This window comes from Molothrus ater, chromosome 23 (genome assembly GCF_012460135.2).
Source record: "Molothrus ater isolate BHLD 08-10-18 breed brown headed cowbird chromosome 23, BPBGC_Mater_1.1, whole genome shotgun sequence".
In the NCBI taxonomy this organism is placed as follows: domain Eukaryota; kingdom Metazoa; phylum Chordata; class Aves; order Passeriformes; family Icteridae; genus Molothrus; species Molothrus ater.
The window spans coordinates 75,576-95,818 of record NC_050500.2 but is presented as its reverse complement, the minus strand read 5'-3'; the positions used below and the strand labels follow the sequence as shown (position 1 = coordinate 95,818).

Sequence of the window (20,243 nt, the reverse complement as noted above, 5' to 3'; positions counted from 1 at the left end):
TTGGAGCAGGAAGGGAAATGAGGGTGAGAAATAGATGGGAACGAGAATTTGATAAATCAATTTGCTAAATGAGAATCTGATGAGTAAATTGGGGCTTACTGGAAGGAGGGGGGCCGGGAGTCTCCGATGCCTCCTGTCCTCTCCAGGGCTGGGGGCAGCTCCACGTGGCTCTCGGTGCATTGGGAGCCTGTGTCAGAGTGGGAGCTCTCAGCCAGGACCAGCTGCCAACAGAAAAAAAACACAGAATTACACAAAATTACATCCTCAAAATCCCACCAGCTTCTCCAAGTGTACAGCCAAACGTCCAGGATCTGAAGGGAAGTGCAGGGATTCCTGCCAAACCGGCAGAAAATCAGGTTAAATTTGGGTTAAATTCAGGTTCCACGTGAAAACATCAGCCTGGATGGGCACAGAATTCCTGCAAGCACCAGGAATTCTTCTGCAGAGTACTTGGGAATTATCCTAAATCCCATATCTCAAATCTCATTTGGCTAAAATTGATTAATTTATCAGCAGCAAAAGTACAATATTGAAACTCCCACTGAGGAACAGCAGCAGCTCTTGGTGTTTCTCTGAGCTCAGGGAGAGCCTTGTGAGGGATTGATCCCAAGTGATGCCTCAGGTTTTAGTTTTTTATTTTTCACATTCTGTGCTGCTTTAGTGGGTGGGTCTGGGCTTCATATTATGGGATGGTGAGCTCTGTGCACAGAGCAGGGAGACAAAACAATTCCTGCTCCAGCTGGGCACCAAGGACAAATGATCCAAATCTCAGCCCAGGAGCACAAACAGCGTGGGCTGGAGAGAGAAAAACAAGGATGGGACTGCAGGGGCTAAAGCTGGAATGGGACAATTCACTCCAAGATGCCAATGGACTAAAACTTATTATTTTGTGACCCATCATCCATTTTTTGGGTTCATTTTGGGACCATTTTGGGTTCATCTCAGGTGCAGCCCTGGCTGGGCTCTTGTGCTGCCCAAGGTGGATCCATTGAGGAGAAACTTCATAAATCCCTGCTTTATTCTTTAACTCTGCTCTAGCTCAGCCTTCCCAAGGCATCCCAGTGACTAAAGAAATACCCAAAAGAGCCGTTTATATTTTTGACAGCAACTTCCCAACAGCCACATTCATCTTTGAGCTGGAAATAATTATTTCCCATCAAGTCAGAGGCAGCTCAAATCCCAAGTCAAAGCTTCAGAGCTGTGCCCCATTATCCACACAAGGCTGTTCCCAAAGGAGCAATTGCAGAAAAGGAATTGCAAAAAAATTCCTGTGCTCCACCAGGAATTCCATCAAAGGCACCAGGACTCCCCAGCTCTGCTAAAACCTCATCAGCAAAAGGATTTTTATTTGAGCAAGGAAAAATTGTCTGTGCTGAGATGAGGCTTGGGATGAGTGAGGGTTTATATAAAGTGTGAAGAGACTGGCCCTGAAATCAGCTCATTTCATCCAATATTCTGCTCCTGGGGATTTTTATTCCCTGCTTCAGCTCTGAGCATTTTTATTTTTTCATTTCCCAGCCCTGAAGCTCCTGCGCTGCCCTTGTCAAATGGTTCTGCCCCACCACAGAGTTCATTATAATTGCAAATAGAGGCTGGAAAAAGCTGATGTACAAACAGGACAAGAATTATCTGCTGGCACCCAGATAACGGGGAGGAAAAAGCAGGGAAAACCTCCCAGAAAGCAGTGACATCACTGCCAGCCAATGGGGAACTGCACATTCCCAGCAGCCAGGCAAGGAATTGTTCCCAGATGTTGCAAATCCTTCCTAAAAAACAGCGATAACAGAGCTGGCAGCAGCCACAAACCAATTCCTGCCACACTCCCAGCTTCCACCATTCCACTTTTCCCCAAAAGAACAGAAAAACATTTATTGTAAAAAAATATTTTCTTCCACTTTTTTTTTTTTTTTTCAAATTGCCCAGTTAAGGCCCAAATATAAAAAGGCAAAAAGCAAAACTGCATTAAGAATTTCATTCAGGTAAGCAGTCCCAGAAAACTCCAAACAAATGATTCTCAGAGAAAAATTATATTTTGTGTTGTATGTTACAAAACCAGGACAAATATCAGCTATTTCTGGCAGAAGATGTGTTTGTGTAAATGCATTTACTGTAGTTAATTAAGAATTCTGACACACAATTAATGATAGCCTCTGTATTGTCAAAAAAACTAAAGATCAACCAGTTTAAAAGAAAAAAAAAAGGATTTTTAAAGGAATTAAAAGAATTCCTTGCAAATGAACCTAGGAAAAAGCAGCTCTGTCCCAAATTATTTCATGCTTAAAAAACACCACCACAACAACAACAACAACACCAGCAAAAAAAACACACACACAAAAAAAAAAAAAAAAAACAACCAAAAAAAAAAAACCAAAACCAAAAACACACAAGAAAAAACAAAAATGGAAAAAACAAACCCAGGCTGAAATCAAAGGAAGGAGATCTGAGCTGTGGAGGAGGAAAACAAGCAGGACACAGGAGGGCTGGGGAGGAAGTTGAAATAGCTAATTAGCAGCAGGGATTTTAATTCACCACTAATCCAGACCTGCAGATCCTCCCTGGAAGATTTTCCCCTATGGAAATCAGTCCTGCAGATGACACCCAGATCAAAGTTCCCACCTCTGACAAATAGAAGGATTCAAATGGCATTAAAAAAGATGAAAATCTCACATTTCCCCACGTCAGCCCTGGTGGAAACTTCAAAGTAGCCACAGGCTCAGTCAGGAGGGAGAGGTGGGGGGAAGAGGAGGCTCAGCTGTGCTGGGTACACTGAATTTTCCCATTTTTACATTTAGTGCTGAGACTGTGAAACTCACTGCAGTCACTTCCAGGAGCACAGCAATCTCAATTTTCCCATTTTTACACATGCGCTGGGGCTGTGTACATTGAATTTTTTCCCATTTTTACACGTGTGCTGGGGCTGTGAAACATGCTGCAGTGATTTCCAGGAGCACAAAATCCTCACAGATGGGTTTGTGCAAGAATCCCAACTGTCTCCCAGCAGCTGACACACATTTAATAGCACTGGGGACAAAAAAAGCTCGGGCCCATTAAAAAAAAAAACAAAAATAAACAACAGATAAGTAAATAACCCTGGCTGAAACACCAAAAAAAAGAGTGTGTGTACATATATAATTACATATTTATATATAATATTTAAAATTATATATATTGATATACATATATATATTTGATATATATACATATAATATATATAAAAATTACATATATATATATATATAAATATGTTTCTAAAAGGTAAAGACCCAAGTTCGCCATCCCTGGAAGATTTGTGTGCAATTATCTGTTAAGTCCCAGTGAATGGGATACTAAAGAATTCGAAAGGGAACAATTAACTTCCAGTGAGATTTACATAAAACTCCTGCAGTAATTAGCAGCCAATAGAGGCAGATAAGCCCTGCAATTTTATGGGTGTTAGTGTGGAAAAAGCAATTTGCAATTCATCAGGCAGGTCAGACCCAGATGTTTCGGCTGATTGCTGAACAGAAACCCTTGTCAACATCATCTGCAAAAGGAGCTCACAAAATGCACTAAACCAGGAGAAATTTGGGAGCAGCTGATGGGTGAGAAGGCAGGAAAAAAACAAGTTCTGAAGGAATAAATCCAACCCAACTTCTTCCAATCTTTGCTGCCTCTGCAGGACTGGGGAGGTTTATAACTCATCCTGAAATATGGGTGGGTTTATAACTCATCCTGAGCAGCATGAAAAAATTCAGTCTAGCACACAAAAAATGCCCCATTAAGGAAAATAATAGTATTACATATATATATGTATATATTTATATATATATTTAATATATATGTATATATTTATATATATTTTTATAAATATATCTACTATATAAATATAATAGATCTAATACATTTATATAATATATATTTATATAAAAAGATATATTTTATATGGTAATAATAATAATAATAATAATAATAATAATAATAATAATAATAATAATAATAATAATAGTAAACAACCCCAAAATAATAAATCCCTATTTTATTTGTTCTAGGGCAGCTTTCACAAGGGATACTGGTGACCAGCAAAGGACACAAGGCACCAGTGCTGCTCCCAGGCCATGGCAGCACAAATCCCAGCTCCATTTCCTACTCTGCTTCATCTGCAGCTTTTGGGACTCTCTTTTCTGCTCGTTAATCACACATGAAATCCGTTTTTGTCCCATCCCTTGCCACCCTGGCAGAGCCCCACGCTCTGTGATCCTTGCACTGGAGACAAAAGCAGCAGAGCTCAGGGGCATCCTAGAGCACTGATCCCCATCCCAAATCCAGTTCCCAGGGCACAGTCTCATTAAGAAAGGAAGAAATTGGTGAAATTAATAAATTGGTGCTGCCCGCAGCCTGATCATCAACTCTCAAACATTTTGTGTTTAAACATCAGTTTGATTCTCTAATTCCAATGGTTTTATTCCTTTGACAATCAATTTGCTCATCGAGGGAATCTTCTCTTCTTCTTGGTGACAACTGGTGCAATCTAAAGCACTGCTCAGCTTTAGACTGGAATTGGACCAGAAATGCAGCTTTAAATCAAAATAACTGCTTCAAAACACTCCTCCATGCCCAAAACAAGGCCTTGGACTGGAGACAAAAGCAGCAGCAGCAGCAGCAGAGCTCAGAGGCATCCTGAGAGCAGCAAACTCAGCAGTTCTGAGCCCTGCAGCCAAACCCAACCCCTGAGAGCAGCCAGGGAACACCAGGATGTCCCTCCTGCGGCAGGGATCCCCATCCCAAATCCCATTCCCACCTAAGAACGGGCACAACCTCATAAAGAAAGGAAGAAATTGGGGAAATTAATAAATTGGTGCTGCCTGCAGATGGATCCTCAGCTCTCATTCTCTGTTTCAACATGAGTTTGATTCTCAAATGTCAATGGTTTTATTCCCTGGAATTAAATTATTCCAATTTGCTCACCCAGGGAACCTTCCCTTTTTCCTGGAGACAAGTGGTGCTTGTTCCTTTTTCTGAGACTGTCCAGCTTTAGATTGGAATTGGATCAGAAATGCAGCTTTAAATCAAAATAAAGCTTTCAAGCACCCCTCCATGCCCCAGCCAAGGCATTCTGATGCTGCTGGGAGGAAATGCATGGCTGAGCTCTTGGAAAAGTCCCCTTGGTTATCAGTCACCTACTGCTGCTTGGGCTAAAGGTTGGAGCAAAAAGGTAAAAAAACAGGTAGGGAGGTCCTAAAAAAAAGGGCGAAAAGTAACTTTTCCTTCTGAACACAATTCCCAGCTACTTTTGGACAGCACAGACTGAAAATCCCAATTTTTAAGACCTCAATTAATACAAAATCTACTGAGTGCTTAACACACATTTGGGTGTGTGTGGGAGGACTGATTTTAAACTCAGCTTTACAAAGCCATGTGTTTTGCTTGCCTAACACTAAAAACCTGTTGGGACTACCCAGCTGCCAGAATCTGAGTGCCCTAAAATAAAAATCAATCAATAGAGCAGGAAGAAGTGGCTGGAGCTGTGTGATCCAGCATTTCCCAGCAGGGCTGATCCACAAGGAATCTTTGCTCAAGAAGCATCTCCCAGTCAAAGCCAGTCTGAAAAACACACTGCACTTCTGCTTGCATGCAGGAAACAGCAGGCAATCAATTCTGCACTTGATTTTTTGTGTTATTTCCATGTAATCCTGCCTGCAAGAAGCTAGGCTGGGAAAGGTCAAGCTGCTCAGCAGGCAGCAAATGTCCTTATTCTGTATAACTTCAATGTCTGGGCTGTTAAAATATTTTAAGGGATGAAATAGTTAAAATATTCAAATAAATAGTTAAAATACAAAAATAAATTGTTAAAATACAAAAATAAATGGTTAAAATATTAAAAAATAGTTAAAATATAAAAAATAGTCAATTTTTAAAAAATAGTTAAAATATTAAAAAAATAGTTTAAATATTTTAAAAATAGTTAAAACATTAAAATAGTTAAAATATAAAAATAATAGTTAAACCATAAAAATAATAGTTAAAATGTTAAAATAATAGTTTAGTTACAATATAAAAATAATAGTTAAAATATTAAAATAATAGTTTACTTAAAATATAAAAATAATAAATAAATATAAAAATAACAGTTAAAATATAAAAATGGTTAAAATATAAAAAATTTGTAAGAAGTGTAAGTTGCAAGATCTTCAACTCCTAAAATCAGCACAGGAATGAAAGAGCTGCTCATTCCATCTGATAATTCCACTTTTGTTCCAACTGTTCAGTTGGAAAAAACTCCTATAAACCTACTTTACTATTATTTCCTTGTGTTCCTTCATCCCAGCAAAAACAGTAAATCAGCTTCCAGTATCGAACACACATTTCCACAGACAAAATCCAACATACCCAGGACACCACTCTTCCATTGAAGCAGGGCAGCTTTGCATTGTCATCTGAGATCTCTTCCTTCACCACCCTGGAAAACAAAATAAAACAACAAAAGGAAGAAAATCAGGAATTTGAAATCACATCAGATCAGAACGGACAATGGTTTTCTCCAATTGTTCAGGAAAAATGCAATTTATTCATTAAAATGTTGGTGCCAGCAGGTGCTCTGCGTTTAAAGAATGAGAGACTCTGAGAATAGAGGAAATAAATCCAAATAAAGGGTAGAACAACAACTTTCCAGACAACCACCCCAAACTGGGAGGCACTAAAATAATTTCAAGAATTTCCCATTTTGGAGTCTCCCCAGAGCCTTGAAATGTCTGATGGGGACTAAAATCCCCCTGTGCTGTGTCAGAGATCACACATTTGTAGCAAAAACAGATTTTTGGCCTCAAATTCACTGCAGAACAGGGCCAGATTTGCTTTCGACAATCTGAAGCCTGAAGTCTCATCAAAATCTGTGGATCCACAAGCACATTTTCCTTTATTTATGTTTTTGTCTTGTTGCTGGGTGAAGAAAAACCACAATAACCACAAAGCAACTCACTGGGATAAAACAGTGGCGTGTTCAGGGGGGTGGTTAGAAGGGAGAAAAGAGCAAATTGATTTTTTTAAAAATAAAAATAAATAACTCCACCACTAATCCACTAATGCCTGTATTCCCACACATTTTAAGGAATAAACTTTTTTTTTTTCCTCCACATTTATTTGCATTGTTAATGGCTGGCAGGGCAATATTAGGCAATTTCACCCCCCTTTTTTTTTTTTCTATTATTGGAAAGAAAAACATTGTAAAATATTCACTTAATTCCTAAACCATCTGTCCTCCCTTCATCTTTTGGCAGCAGGAATCAGATCATATGATCCCATTCTTGCTTTTAGTCATTTATCCTCAGACTCCAAGGAGCAAACTCCACTAAAAGCAGAAATTCAGGGCTTTAAAAACCCCTAAGAATGCAGAGAAGCTCTCAGACCTGTAATTCTGGAGCTGCAAACCCAGGATTTCAACACCTGGATCTCCATGGACAGACTGGAATTTTGTGTGTTCCCACAGGGAACACTCACTCAGCACAGCTCCAGTGCTGGATCAGCAGAGAAAGGTGCTGCAAGAATTTTATCTGCATGTCTGAAAGGGCAGGATCTGCAGGAAATGACACTCAGGGCATCCCAGGAATCCCAGGTGAGAATTTCTGCACCCAGGAAAAGTCATACACAGAATTTCTGTTCCCAGCAAAAAATATAAACAGAACTTCTGCACCCAACAAAAATCACACCCAGGATATCTACACCCAGCAAAAATCACACACAGAATTTCTGCACCCAGCAAAAATCACACACAGAATTTCTGCACCCATAAAAACCATATACAAAATTTCTCCCATATACATATATAATTTCTTTTAATATAATATATATCATAAATATAGATCATAAAATAATAAATCTGCCTTCTTAAACATGGAGTCAAGATTCTCATCTCTTCCCAAAACAGCATGACAAGGAAAAAAGGTGATTTCTCCCAAAAACTTCCCGAGGTGAAGAATATTTTAGTCCAAAACAGCGTGGAGGGGAAAAAAAGTGATTTCTCCCAGAAACCTCATCCTGAGGTGAAAAATATTCCAACCCAAACCAGTATAAGAAGAAAAAAAAGGTGACTTCTCCCAGAAAGCTCTTCCTGAGGTGAAGAATATTCCAGCCCAAAACAGCATGGCAAGGAAAAAAAAGTGATTTTTCACAGAGACTTCATCCTGAGGTGAAGAATATTGGCACTGGATGTGGTCCACCCTGGAGATAAATCCCCAGAGCTCTCAACCTGATTGTTAATGGACACCGTGTTTGAAAATAAGACCAAAGAGCATCTGATAGCAAGGCCCAGAGAGGGAGATGTTTATCCCCTGTCAGAAAAAGGGGTTTTTATTTCCCAGGTCACGTCCTGCCTGTTGGCAGCCCTGCTCCAGCACACACAACCTCCCGTTTAACTGGGGCTGGGCACAGCAAACAAACACCTGGCCACAAAGTTGGAGCAAAAATGACATTTCCAGGTCACAGCAGCTCTGCCTGCCCTGCTCCCGCATCCAGGTTTGCCCCATGGAAAAGGAGTGCACAGCACACCAAAAATTCAGAGATTTTTCTCCAATATTCACAGGCAATAGTCAATATTCTTCATAGACTTGTAATGTCTCCCTCTTTACCACAGAAACATCTCCATGCACAAAACATCTTTTAATTCATCTCTCAAATGCATCTACCAGGTGGAAGGAAGGTAAAAGAACAGAGGGAGAAGAAAATAAAACACCTGGCCACAAAGTCTGAACAAAACTCTGCCTGCCCTGCTCCCACCTCCAGGTTTGCCCCTTGGAAAAAGAGAGCACAGCAAACCAAAAATTTAGAGATTTTTCTTCAATATTCACATAAAATATTCAATATTCTTCACAGACTTGCGGCATCTCCCTCTTTGCTGCAATCCTGAAAAATCTCCTTGCATAAAAAGCTTTTAATTCATCCCTCAAATACATCTACCAGGTGGAAAGAAGGTAAAAGAACAGCGGGAGAAGTAAATAAAACACCTGGCCACAAAATTTAAACAAAGCTCTGCCTGACCAGCTCCCACCTCCACAGGTTTGCCCCTTGGAAAAGGCACACCAATAATTCAGACATTTTTCTCCAATATTCACATATAATATTCAATATTCTTCACAGACTTCTGGCATCTCCCTCTTTGCTGCACTCCATGCACAAAATATCCTTTAATTCATCCATCAAATGCATCTATCAGGTGTAATGAAGGTAAAATAACATAGCCAAGGTCACATCAGAGACAAATCATGAAAAATACCCCACTCTTCACCCAAACACCAGCAAAGCCCCCACATCCATGAATATCTGCACAAAAAAACCAACCAAACAAACAAACAAAAAATACCAAAAAACCCAAACAAACAAAAAACCCCCCAAAAAACGAAAAAAAAAACAACCACCAAAAAAAAACAACCAACCAACCAACCAACACCAAAACCAAACCCACAACAAAAACAAACAAAAAACTACAAACCAAAAAGGGGGTGCGGAAATGTGGGGCAGGGGAGGAGGGAGCAGCTCCAGCAGCTCACATCCTCTGCTTTATTTGACTTTGAGGAGATTTCAGCACTAATTAGCAAATTAAACAATCACTGCTGGGAGCAGCCCCTCCTTGCTGTGGCTTCCTGGAATTGTGTGGATGCTCTGGCTCTCCCTGCACAATTTGGGATTTGTGCCTTTCCCAAACCTCTCACCTCACCTCAGCATCCTGAATTTTTCTTTTTTTCCAGACAGGATTTCAGCCTGAAAATCAAGGATTGTTGAGGCTCAGCCTCCCCCTCATATATAATTTTCGTTTTCTCATATACAATTTTCTTTTTCTTATATATATAATTTCTTTTTTCTCATGCATCATTTTCTTTCTGCCAAGAAGAATTCCTGATTCCACACAAACTGGGATGCACCTGATGGCACCTGAACCCGACAAACCTATAATGGCTCTGATTCATCAGCACCGAGTTAATTGGTAATTAAACAATGAGTTTGATAATGCTGCACTCTCATCGTGCATGCCTGGCACAGACTGCATTCTCCACAATTAGCTTGCTGATTTTTCATTGCACTTGGAAAAAGAAATATTTTATTTTAATAATAAAATTCTCCTTTCCTCCAGCACCACAAAGATAGGAAATGCAGGGTTGATTTTTCATTCCACTTGGAAAAATGAGGTTCTGCCTGCAATTATCAGTATTTATATTCATATATTTATGTAGTTAATTCATGGATTTATAGCCCAGTTATCCTCTGCCACATCTGATCTCCAGCACCACACTCATTGCCCACAGGATTGACTCTTCCCTGGTTTTTCCACCCCACCTTTATTCCTGCAGGGATATTTGGCATGCCTGGGATAATTCCAAATATTTTTGGCATGTCAGGGATAATTAATCCATCACCTTCCAGGGATGCTGTAGAGGTTTTGGCACCTTGGTCCTGCACCAAAGCTCAAATTAAGCTAAGTTTAAGCATATGAATGATACAAGAATGACTGTGTTCTTTAAGCAGAGGATCAGCCCAAATCTGCACTGATTTTAAACATAAAACTTCACTTTTTATGGTTATTCAAGGATAATTCAATTTATTGAGGCTCTGCCCTGTAGCACAGTGCTGCGTCACCTCGAGCTGGGACATTGCACTGCTGGAAAAGTGCAGAACAGCCCTGCTGAAAAGTTCCTTGGAATTCTTTGAAGTTTAAAGACAGAATTTGGAGCAGCAGAAAACCTCCTTACTTGGTGAAGGAAGCCAGGAATTCTGCTCAGGAACACAAATCCAAAAAGAATCCCAAAAAGAGGGAGGGAAGCACAGAGAAACTTGAGCCACCCTCCCAATGCAGGAGGAAATTCTCCTTTCCTCTGAAAATAAAGTCATGTGCTGAATTTACAGGGATAAACACTGGAATAAAATGGGATTTTCAGCAGAAAACCTCCTTGCTTGGTGAGGGGTTTAGGAACACAAATCCAAAAAGAAAGTTGGGAGGGAGGGAAGCACAGAGAGCCTTCAGCCACCTTCCCAATGCAGAAAAAGGAATGAAAATAAAGTAATGTGCTGAATTTACAGGGATAAACAGAGGAATAAAATGGGTTTTTCTTCCTTGTGTGACTCTGCAAAGGGAATTTCCATGTGCAGCAATCCCATTTTGCCTTCTGCATCACACTGCAAGGTCCTGGCAGCCCTCAGCACTGCCACAGGGACTCCTTCCAGAGAATCCCATGTGTTTTGAACCAACTGCTGCTTGGGCTGTCCGCCCAGCCCTGCCTCATCCTCCCCTTTCAGCCCCAAGCCAGAAATCCTGCCCCATTCCCTCCAAATGAAGTATAACGGCTTTTTATAAAATATTTAAAATTAAATATTTTATAAAAATATTTTCTATTTTATATGTAATATATTAAAATATTTTATATTTCATACTTAATTTACTTACTTAAATTTACTTAATAAATATTAAGATATTTTTATAAAATGTTAAAATATTAATGACTGGCTGTCCAAGAGCAGTGGCATGCAGGGAATATAATTTGCTTTTCTGCTCCTTAGGAACAATATTTCAATAGCTGTGCAGTGCTCAGAGTGTGAAAATCCCACTAAAATACAGACTTTCGTGGCATTTAAATTGAGATCTGTAGAGTCTGGTTTGATTGTAGCACTGCTAGACACAACTGTGCATGGTGTTATATCTCACTCCATGCCCAGCTAAACTAGAAAAAACATTATTTTTGCAGAGAAGCCAAGGAAACGGGTGATTTTTAGAATCCTAAAACCTTAACATTTCTTTTCTTCAATTTCTTTTCCTCAATTTCCTCAGAAAGGGTTTGGAATAAAACAAGCAAAGCATTTTAGCCCCACTGAAAATCTCCAGGCTTTACTCTTAGTTCCCTTTTTCCTCCCTGTATTATTTAGTAAATTATTTATGTGCCTGGATTTCAATCTCCCAGGTGTTAATGAATTTATTCCCAAGGGACACACACATCTCTGCCAGAAAAACAAGAAAAATCTCAGTACAAAGGGACAGGTCACAAAAATCCTGACCTGAACCCACATTCCCAATAAACAATAAATATTAACAAACCCCCATAAAATTAAGCAGTTCTTGAGAACAGCTTAGGGGGAAAAAAAAACAAACCTGTAAAAGCTTTAATGTTTAATGCCCATTTCCAACAGCTGCCTGGGGTTTGGCTTTCCCTAGGGTGCAATTATGCTCCAAACTCAGGGCAGGACACTGAAAATAAAATAAAAAAGCTCTCAGGGATGAGCAGGGTGGGAATCCAAAGCTCTGCAGGTCCTGAGAGCTCCAAAAAACCGTCCCAGGGCACTTCACTCCTCACACCATGAAAAACTGGGTCCAAAAATAAAAATAAAAAATCAAAAAACCAAAAAAGAAAAACCTCTTGTCTTCATACCAGGTAATAAATTCCACCCACACTGCAAATTCAAAGTATAACTGGACCTACAGGTTGGTTTGGGTATTAAAAGAGAGATTCCTAGCTTGTCATAAAGTCCCATAAATTAAATCCCATAAATGAAGGAACAGGCACTTTTGGGATGGGACTGTGGTGTCTCTTTAAAGATTTGCACCACACTGAGTGAAAAATCTGTGTTTTCACCGCAGGAAAGGTTTTCCAGAAGAGAAATTAAACAAGATTTTGGTAATAAATGCAATTCCCCAGCCCCACCTTCACGTTCAGGCATGGATTTGCTATTCCAAGCTGAACTACAACACATTTTTTCTACTATTTCACTTAGAAAAATTGCATTTCTAGCACAGATTGCAGGATTTTGGTGTCCACAGAACCATGGCCAGCCAACCTCCCTCATTTCAGGAGTGGCAAGGGAAAGGCAGAGATTATTTCATTTATTATTGGGCTCCTGAAGAACTGAGAACACAAAGCTCAGGGACTCACAGGGTACCTGACACAGATTTTTGAGTTCTTTATCATTTGTCCAATTTAGAGGATCCAGAAGGACACAAAAATTCTGTATTTCAGGTGGATCAGAAGCTTTTCCCACCAACTCTTTGTCCCTCATCCAAAAAAAACCACATTTGCCAACAGCTCTTTGAGTCATTTAAGGGAAATAAAAATTACAGAGCTCTAAAACCACAAATCACTCAGCTAAAACTTTTTGAAACTGCCAAGAATGCAGCAAGAAATGGTGCTCCTCCAAAAATTCCTCATGGAAACATCATCCAGGAGCTGGAAAAATCCCCAGGGAGCTTTTTCTGGGAGGGGCCCCATGGAATTCTTCACCTGCCCAGCTCTGCCTGCTTGTTTTCCCACCTCCCACTCCTGAAAAATCATCTCAGCAACCTGAGAGAAACAGCTCAGATAAAAGGGGCTGGGATTTTGTGCATCACAGGGAGAGAAATGAACCTTTTTCCATATGCAAAGGGAGAGCAAAATGCAAAATTGCATTCCAAAGCTGCACCAGCCCAACTGCATTTGACTTCTAAATGAGAATTTGATGGAATTCCAGAATTTGATGGTTTGGGTTGGGAGGGATTTGAAAATTCAACCCAGGGTGTTCCAACCTGGCCTTGGACATTTCCAGGGACGGGGCAGCCACGGATTCTCTGGGAAATCCATCTCAGGGAAAAAATCCCATCCCAAAAATCCCCTCTAAAACTCCCCTCTGTCCCTCCAGAGCTCTATCACCTCACATTCTCAGAAATGTTTATAAACCTGTTATTTGTAGCTTTAAATCCACAATCCAACAGAACTTTGGCCTTAAATTTTCCAGGAATTAATCTGAAAGAAAGTGGGGAAAAAATCAGAAAATCCTCTCAGGAGTTAGAAACCAACTCCTAACTCACCCTTAGGGCAAGGGTGAAAACAGAAAAAAGGCAAAAAATGCTTCTCATGTCCCTCTCCTATTCAAAATTACCCCATTCAGCTCCCAATCCCAATCCCAAACTGGATTCCTACTGCTTAAAATCCCATTTTCTCACTGGTTTTCATCCAAAAAACCAATTTTTAGCTGCAGCTCCAAGTGCAGATTGAAGGGGAGCTCTTGGGCTGATACCAAAGGAATGCTGAAAAAGCCACTCCTTGGACCTAATGATGAAGTTACAGCACAGCAAGAGATCTGGCAGTCAGGATTCCTGGTTTTAACTCCTCTCAGGGGTTGGAAAAAATCAGAAAATCCTCTTAGGAGTTAGAAACCAACTCCTGACTCACCTCAGGGCAAGGGTGAGAACAGGGGTGCTGCACTGAAAAAAAGGGAAAAAATACTTCCCCTGTTTCTTTCCTATTAAAATTTACCCCATCAGCTCCCAAACTGGATTCCTACTGCTTTAAATCTCATGTTCTCTCCGGTTTTCATCCAAAAAACCAATTTTTAGCTGCAGCTCCAAGTGCAGATTGAAAGGGAGCTCTTGGGCTGATACCAAAGGAATGCTGAAAAAGCCACTCCTTGGAGGAGTCCCTGCAGAAGAATAATCAGAGGAGCATTAGTGCACACAATGGAAAGAATGAGGATTTGAACCTCACCCAAAGGGTGCCAGAACAGACACAACTCTGCTCTTCCTCCTGCCCCACTCACAGGAACCACAACAAACAGGAATTTTTATCCAGTTCTGGACAGAAAATGTCTTTAGGATGGTTGTTCTTCACTGAAACTCTGCTGTCCACACTGGAACAGCAAAACCTCAAACCAGAAAATTAAATAAATACATTTACAGAAAATTAAATATGTTTAATTAAATAAACTTACAGAAAATTAAATATGTTTAATTAAATAAATAAATTTACAGAAAATTAAATATGTTTAATTAAATAAATAAATTTACAGAAAATTTAACATCTTTAATTGCCTGGATCCTCCACATTGATCCTTCTGTGCTCCTGCAAGTTACTGATTGTGTTTTATGAGCAAAGCTCTGGAAATATCAAATATTTCAAAGCAGAAAGGGATTCCTGTTGCAGGATCTGTCAGAGATTCCTGATGAACCATTTGGATCCCACACAGCTGTCACTGTTCCACCACCAGAACCCAGGCATCACAAACTGCAGCTTTATTTTTAGATGTGTTCATTAGCTGTCATTTTTTTAATCATCAAAGAATTAACAGAATTCTGTGGGGCAGTAACCTGAGAATCAGCAGTGCCATTGATGGGAAATGGCCTCTGAGCTTTGCCCTCAGGAAAGAATCAGTGGCTGGAATTAATTAAATCAGCTGATGACACAGCCCCTAGTCTAGAAAAACATTCCTCAAATATCACCTCTCCTAAATTTCACTGCTGGTGAATGCTGTCACAGCAGTGAGGCTGTTACAGAACATCCCCGCTTGGTTTTCCAGCAACCAGAATAAAAACAGAAGCTACAAAAGCACTTCCATTTGGACATCTTGCACCTTAAAATCAGCATTATGGTACAGATGGAGGAAGGAGGAAAGCAGAGAAAAGGCAGGGCCATCCCTGTGTGGGTCAGAACTGGCACAGGGGAAGTGGCAGGGCAATACGTTTTAAAAATTATATTAAATTTGAAATTTAATAATTAAAATATTTAATTTATAATGTATAATATAAACTTATAAATATATAATATATATAATATATAATAGATAAAATATATATAATAGATAAAATATATATTATAATTTAATTTAATTATTTAAATTAAATTAATTTAAAATTAAATTAATTTATAATGTAATTTATAATATAATAATTTTATATATCTTTATAGATAAAAATTTATTTATTTATAATGTAAATTTATAATTTAATTTATAAATTAAACTGTAAGCAAAGCTCAGATGGGAATGTCACCCTCCCACACCTCCTCCTGCACCTTCCAAGGAGCAAAGAACCCAGGGCTTGAATTCCATTGAATTCCATGCCCCATGCAGGACCCAGCTCCATCCCATCCCATCCCAGCTGGAAAGCATTCAGCACGTGCAGGGTTTGTGAGCACAGGATTTATTCCATTATTTCAGCATCCAGGAAAGGCTGGGCCTTAATTACAACAGCGTGTGCAGAATTGCAAGGAGTCAGCTCCTTCCAATCCTGCAGGAAAACATTTGTTTTCCTAACACAACCACTGCTTTTCACATTGCACAGTGAAAAAAAAATCAGGGATTTCGGGACCAAACCAAATCCCAGCTCGACACCATTGGGGAGGACACCACAGGGACACCCAAAATGTCCCTGAAGCTCCACTTCCAGGCAAGAGCTGCTCTGGAGGAGATTTTCAGGCACAGAAAGGAGAAATTCGAGAGCCACAGCTCTGTTATGGTCTGTGGCAACAGCAGCTGGAATTGCCTGTTTGCAACAATTAAAAGGATGGAGCTATGCCAAAGGAGTTGGGAGGGATTTTGGGATTTTGGTTCTTCCCCCAGAGGGCTCTGGACACTGCCCAGGAGCTCCCAGGGATGGGATTTTGGGATCTCTGGGCTGGATAATCCCTCCTAGTTTAGGATATTCCATGTTTCCACAAAAAGTCTGTTTCCAATCCTGCAGGAAAACATTTCTTTTCCTAACACAACCACTGCTTTTCACATTTCAGTGAAAAAATTCAGGATTTTAGGGACTGCCCTAAATGGACCAAGCCAAATCCCAGCTTGGCACCACTGGGGAGGACACCCAAAATGTCCCTGCAGCTCCACTTCCAGGCAAGAGATTTTCAGGCACAGAAGGGAGAAATTCGAGAGCCACAGCTCTGTTATGGTTTGCGGAAACAGCAGCTGGAATTGCCTGCGTGCAACAATTAAAAGGATGGAGCTGGGCCAAGGGAGTTGGGAGGGATTTGGGGATTTTGGTTTTCCCCCAGAGGGTTCTGGGCACAGCCCCAGGGGATGGTCCCAGCCCCAGGAGCTCCCAGGGTGGGATTTTGGGGTGTCTGGGCTGGATAATCCCTCCCAGCTCAGGATATTCCATGATTCAACAAAAAGTCAGTTTGCAGATAAGATGATGAAAACAAAGCCCATTTTTACTACTAACACTCACTAAGACAGCCAAAATTCAGCTGAATTTTCTTCTGATTTTCCCAAATATTTTGGGTTCAGAGAGGCACAAACACAAAAGGAACAAGACATAGAAAATAAATGCAAACAAAGCTCAGGAGTCCCACATCAGAGTCACTCTGAGCTGTCTCGAGGCCATGGATTGTCAGCAAATGCTGTTGATTAAATAATAGAGACTGAATTTCCAGGTCTTGATCCTTGCAGCCCTTCATCTTCCATCAAGTCCATTTCTAAGAATAACAGACAAGTTTCACCTTAATTTTCATACTAATAAGAAAATCCACTCTAGGGTTTGTTACAAACTTTGTTTCCTGGTCAAAGACCATTTCCAAGAACAGACAAATTTCATCCCAATTTTCAGACTAATAACAAAATCCACTCTAGGGTTTGTTACAAACTCTGTTTCCTGGTTAAAAACCAAAACATCCCCGTGTGTTCAAGATGCCTCAGCATAGTTTATATTTCCTACTTGTAAATTTCTGTGGCACTGGGAACCATGCAGCTGCTGCCTGAACAATCCCAACCTCCTTTAGTGAAATCAAACCACAAACATTGAATTTCTACGACAACAACGTGTCCCTGTCACTCGGGGAGGTGAAGGAGGGATATTTACCAATAATCACATTTATTTTGAAAACAAACATTTTGTAGGGTTGCTTCCCCCCTCAAAAAAAAAAAAAAGTTTGCACAAGTGAGAAAAACAAGAAGTCAATCCACGAACACTCCTGTGGTTACAAGCCAACACTAACAACTCACCACATCAGAAATCCGTGTCAACAAACAATATCCACATTCCACCAGGGAGAAAAACACAATCAGCATGAAAGGTTCAGGTCTCAGGGATAAAAAAGAGGCTGCACAACACATCCAAGGATGCTTGGGGTGATCTATCTCACCAAACACCAACCCTGCACCTCAACCACGGCGTTGTTTTGGAGTCAGGTCCGCACGAGTTTCCCACAAACCTGCTCCATATTTTTTTTTTTTTAATTCCTGGCAAGGTATTTAACTGCGCAAAATTGCCTTGCCAGCGACAGATGCGAGTACAAAGAGAAGTGATCTGCTGAATACATTTTGAAAGTTACAGTCTGGCAAACTGTCAAAGGGACTTGCATTGTTTTATTTTTTTCTGGCTGTCGCCAAGCCTGGTGACATAGGACGATGTCAAACCCCTGGCTCAGGCATTCAGCTGCCTCTGGCCACCACAGAGGTCATCTCAAAGTCCAGCCCTGCTTTCGTCCAGCTCAGCTTGTGCCCTTGGAAGAGGGCATTGACCGTCTGTCACCTGTTTGGCCACTGACCATCTTCAGCCGAGGGTTTCACAGCTGCTGGCCCAGCACAGCTCCTGGAGCTGTCTGACCACCAGGTGATTGTCACCTGTTCAAACAGGGACTGTGTGACACCTGTGACACCTCAGGTGGCCACTGACCACCTGACACCTGTGTGGCCAGGGACCATCCAACATCTGTTTGGCCCCAGTGGATTTGACAGTCACGGTCTGAGCACAGCCCCTGAACCTGTCTGACCACTGACCAGTTTGTACCCATTTAACCACTGAGCATTTCATACCCATTTGACCACTGACCACTTCACTCCCGTTTGACCAGGGACCGTTTGACACCTGTCTGACCTCGAGGATTGGACAGCTGTGGTCTGAGCACAGCCCCTGGCACCGTTTGACCCCTGACCACTTGTCAGCCATTAGGACACTGACCATTCCATTTGACCACTGACCATTCCACACCCGTTTGAGCACTGACCCCTTGTCCCCCATTTTTTTTACCACTGACCATTTCACACCCATTTGACCACCAACCAGTCATCACCCATCTGACCACTGACCATTTCACACAAGCTTGGCCACTGACCATTCCACGCCCCTTTGACCACTGACCCCTTCTCCCCCATTTGACATTCATTTGACCACCAATCCTTTGACATTCATTTGACCACTGACCATTTCACACCCGTTTAACCACCGACTCCTTGTCCCCTATTTGACATTCATTTGACCACCGACCTGTTTGACCACCAACCCTTTGACATTCATTTGACCACCAACCACCTATCACCCGTCTGACCACCGACCATTCCACACCCGTTTAACCAATGACCCCTTCTCCCCTATTTGACATTCATTTGACCACTGACTATTTCACCCCCGTTTGACCACTGACCACTCGTCCCCCATTTACCCACCGACCACTTCACACCCGTTCAACCGGGGCCGCCTGTCACCCGTCCGACCCCGAGAATGTGACACCCGTCAGATCTGTGACAGCGGCGGTGGCAGCGCTGCCCGCGGTTCCCCTGCTCTTCCCCGGGACCCCTCGGCGCTCACCCTGGGCCCGCCCGCCCTGCCCGGGCGCTGCGCGGCCTCCCCGGGCGCGGTGACAGCTGCGGCAGCCCGTCCCCGCCGCCCCGGCCCTGGCCCGGCGGCACCGCGGCGGCTCCTGGCGGGCCCGTGGCGCTCCTGAGGGGGGACGGGGGGGTCCCGGGGCACGGCGGGGCGCGATCGCGGTAGCCCCGAGCCCGCGGCCCGGCGCGCCCGCCATGTTCGCGGCGCCGGCAGTGCCGAGCGGGGCCGGGCCGGACCGAGCCCGGCAGGTGCCCCGGGGATGCTGCGAGCCCTGCCCGGCCCGCGGCCCGCAGAACGCAGCGATGGCCGGGGTCGCGCCCGCAGCGCGGCCGCTCACCCGAAATCCTGGTCCATGGACTTGAAGAAGAACTTGTAGCTGTGCACGGGCCGGTTGCTGAGGACATTTTTGAAATCGGCCAGCGTGACTTTCTCCGGCGGCACGGGCAGCTTCACCAGGTACGGCGTTTCCTCCTCGTCGATGTGGTAAATGATCTTGGTCTCCGCCATGGGCGAGCGCAGCGGGGGCGGCCGGGCCGGGCCTCGGCCGGCGCTCGGCTGCGCTGTCGGCCTTGCCCACAGGAAGGGAGCGCCGGGCTCAGGCTCGGGCTCCCTGCACTGCTCTCTAGCTGCCCGACCCGGGAACGGCAGCGCGCCCGCCCCGCCCGCATCCTCCGGCCGCCCCGCCGGCCTCGCTGCGCCGCCGCCGCCGCGGCGCTGCCCGGGCCGGGGGCGGCGGGCCCGGCCTGAGGGGGAGCGGGGCGGCCCCGGGCAGCGCCCTCCGCCCGCTCCGCGGCCCCCGCTCCGCGCCCGCGGCGCCCGCACACCGCCCCTGCCGGCCCGGCGGCAGCACGGCCCGGGCCAGCGGGAGGGTGGGGATGGGATGGAGGGGTGGGGAGGGAAGGGGAAGGGGATGGGGATAGGGTGGGGGTGGGATGGGTATGGG

At 42.8% G+C, this 20,243-nt stretch overlaps 1 protein-coding gene across 3 annotated transcripts in view; it reads right to left on the bottom strand.

The window, feature by feature from the left end:
• Positions 1-19,930, bottom strand: part of DVL1 (dishevelled segment polarity protein 1) — a 49,424-nt gene extending 29,494 nt beyond the window's left edge. For 2 of the 3 annotated variants that reach the window (XM_036404799.2, XM_036404801.2), the window contains exons 1-3: positions 19,638-19,930; positions 6,367-6,436; positions 100-221 (exon numbers count right to left, since the gene is read on the bottom strand). In XM_036404799.2, coding sequence (XP_036260692.1) covers positions 100-221; positions 6,367-6,436; positions 19,638-19,807 — 362 coding nt within the window. In that variant the 5' untranslated portion in view covers positions 19,808-19,930. The remainder of the gene's footprint in view (positions 1-99; positions 222-6,366; positions 6,437-19,637) is intronic. The other variant, XM_036404800.2, reaches the window with a different exon arrangement.
• Positions 19,931-20,243: the final 313 nt, after the last annotated feature.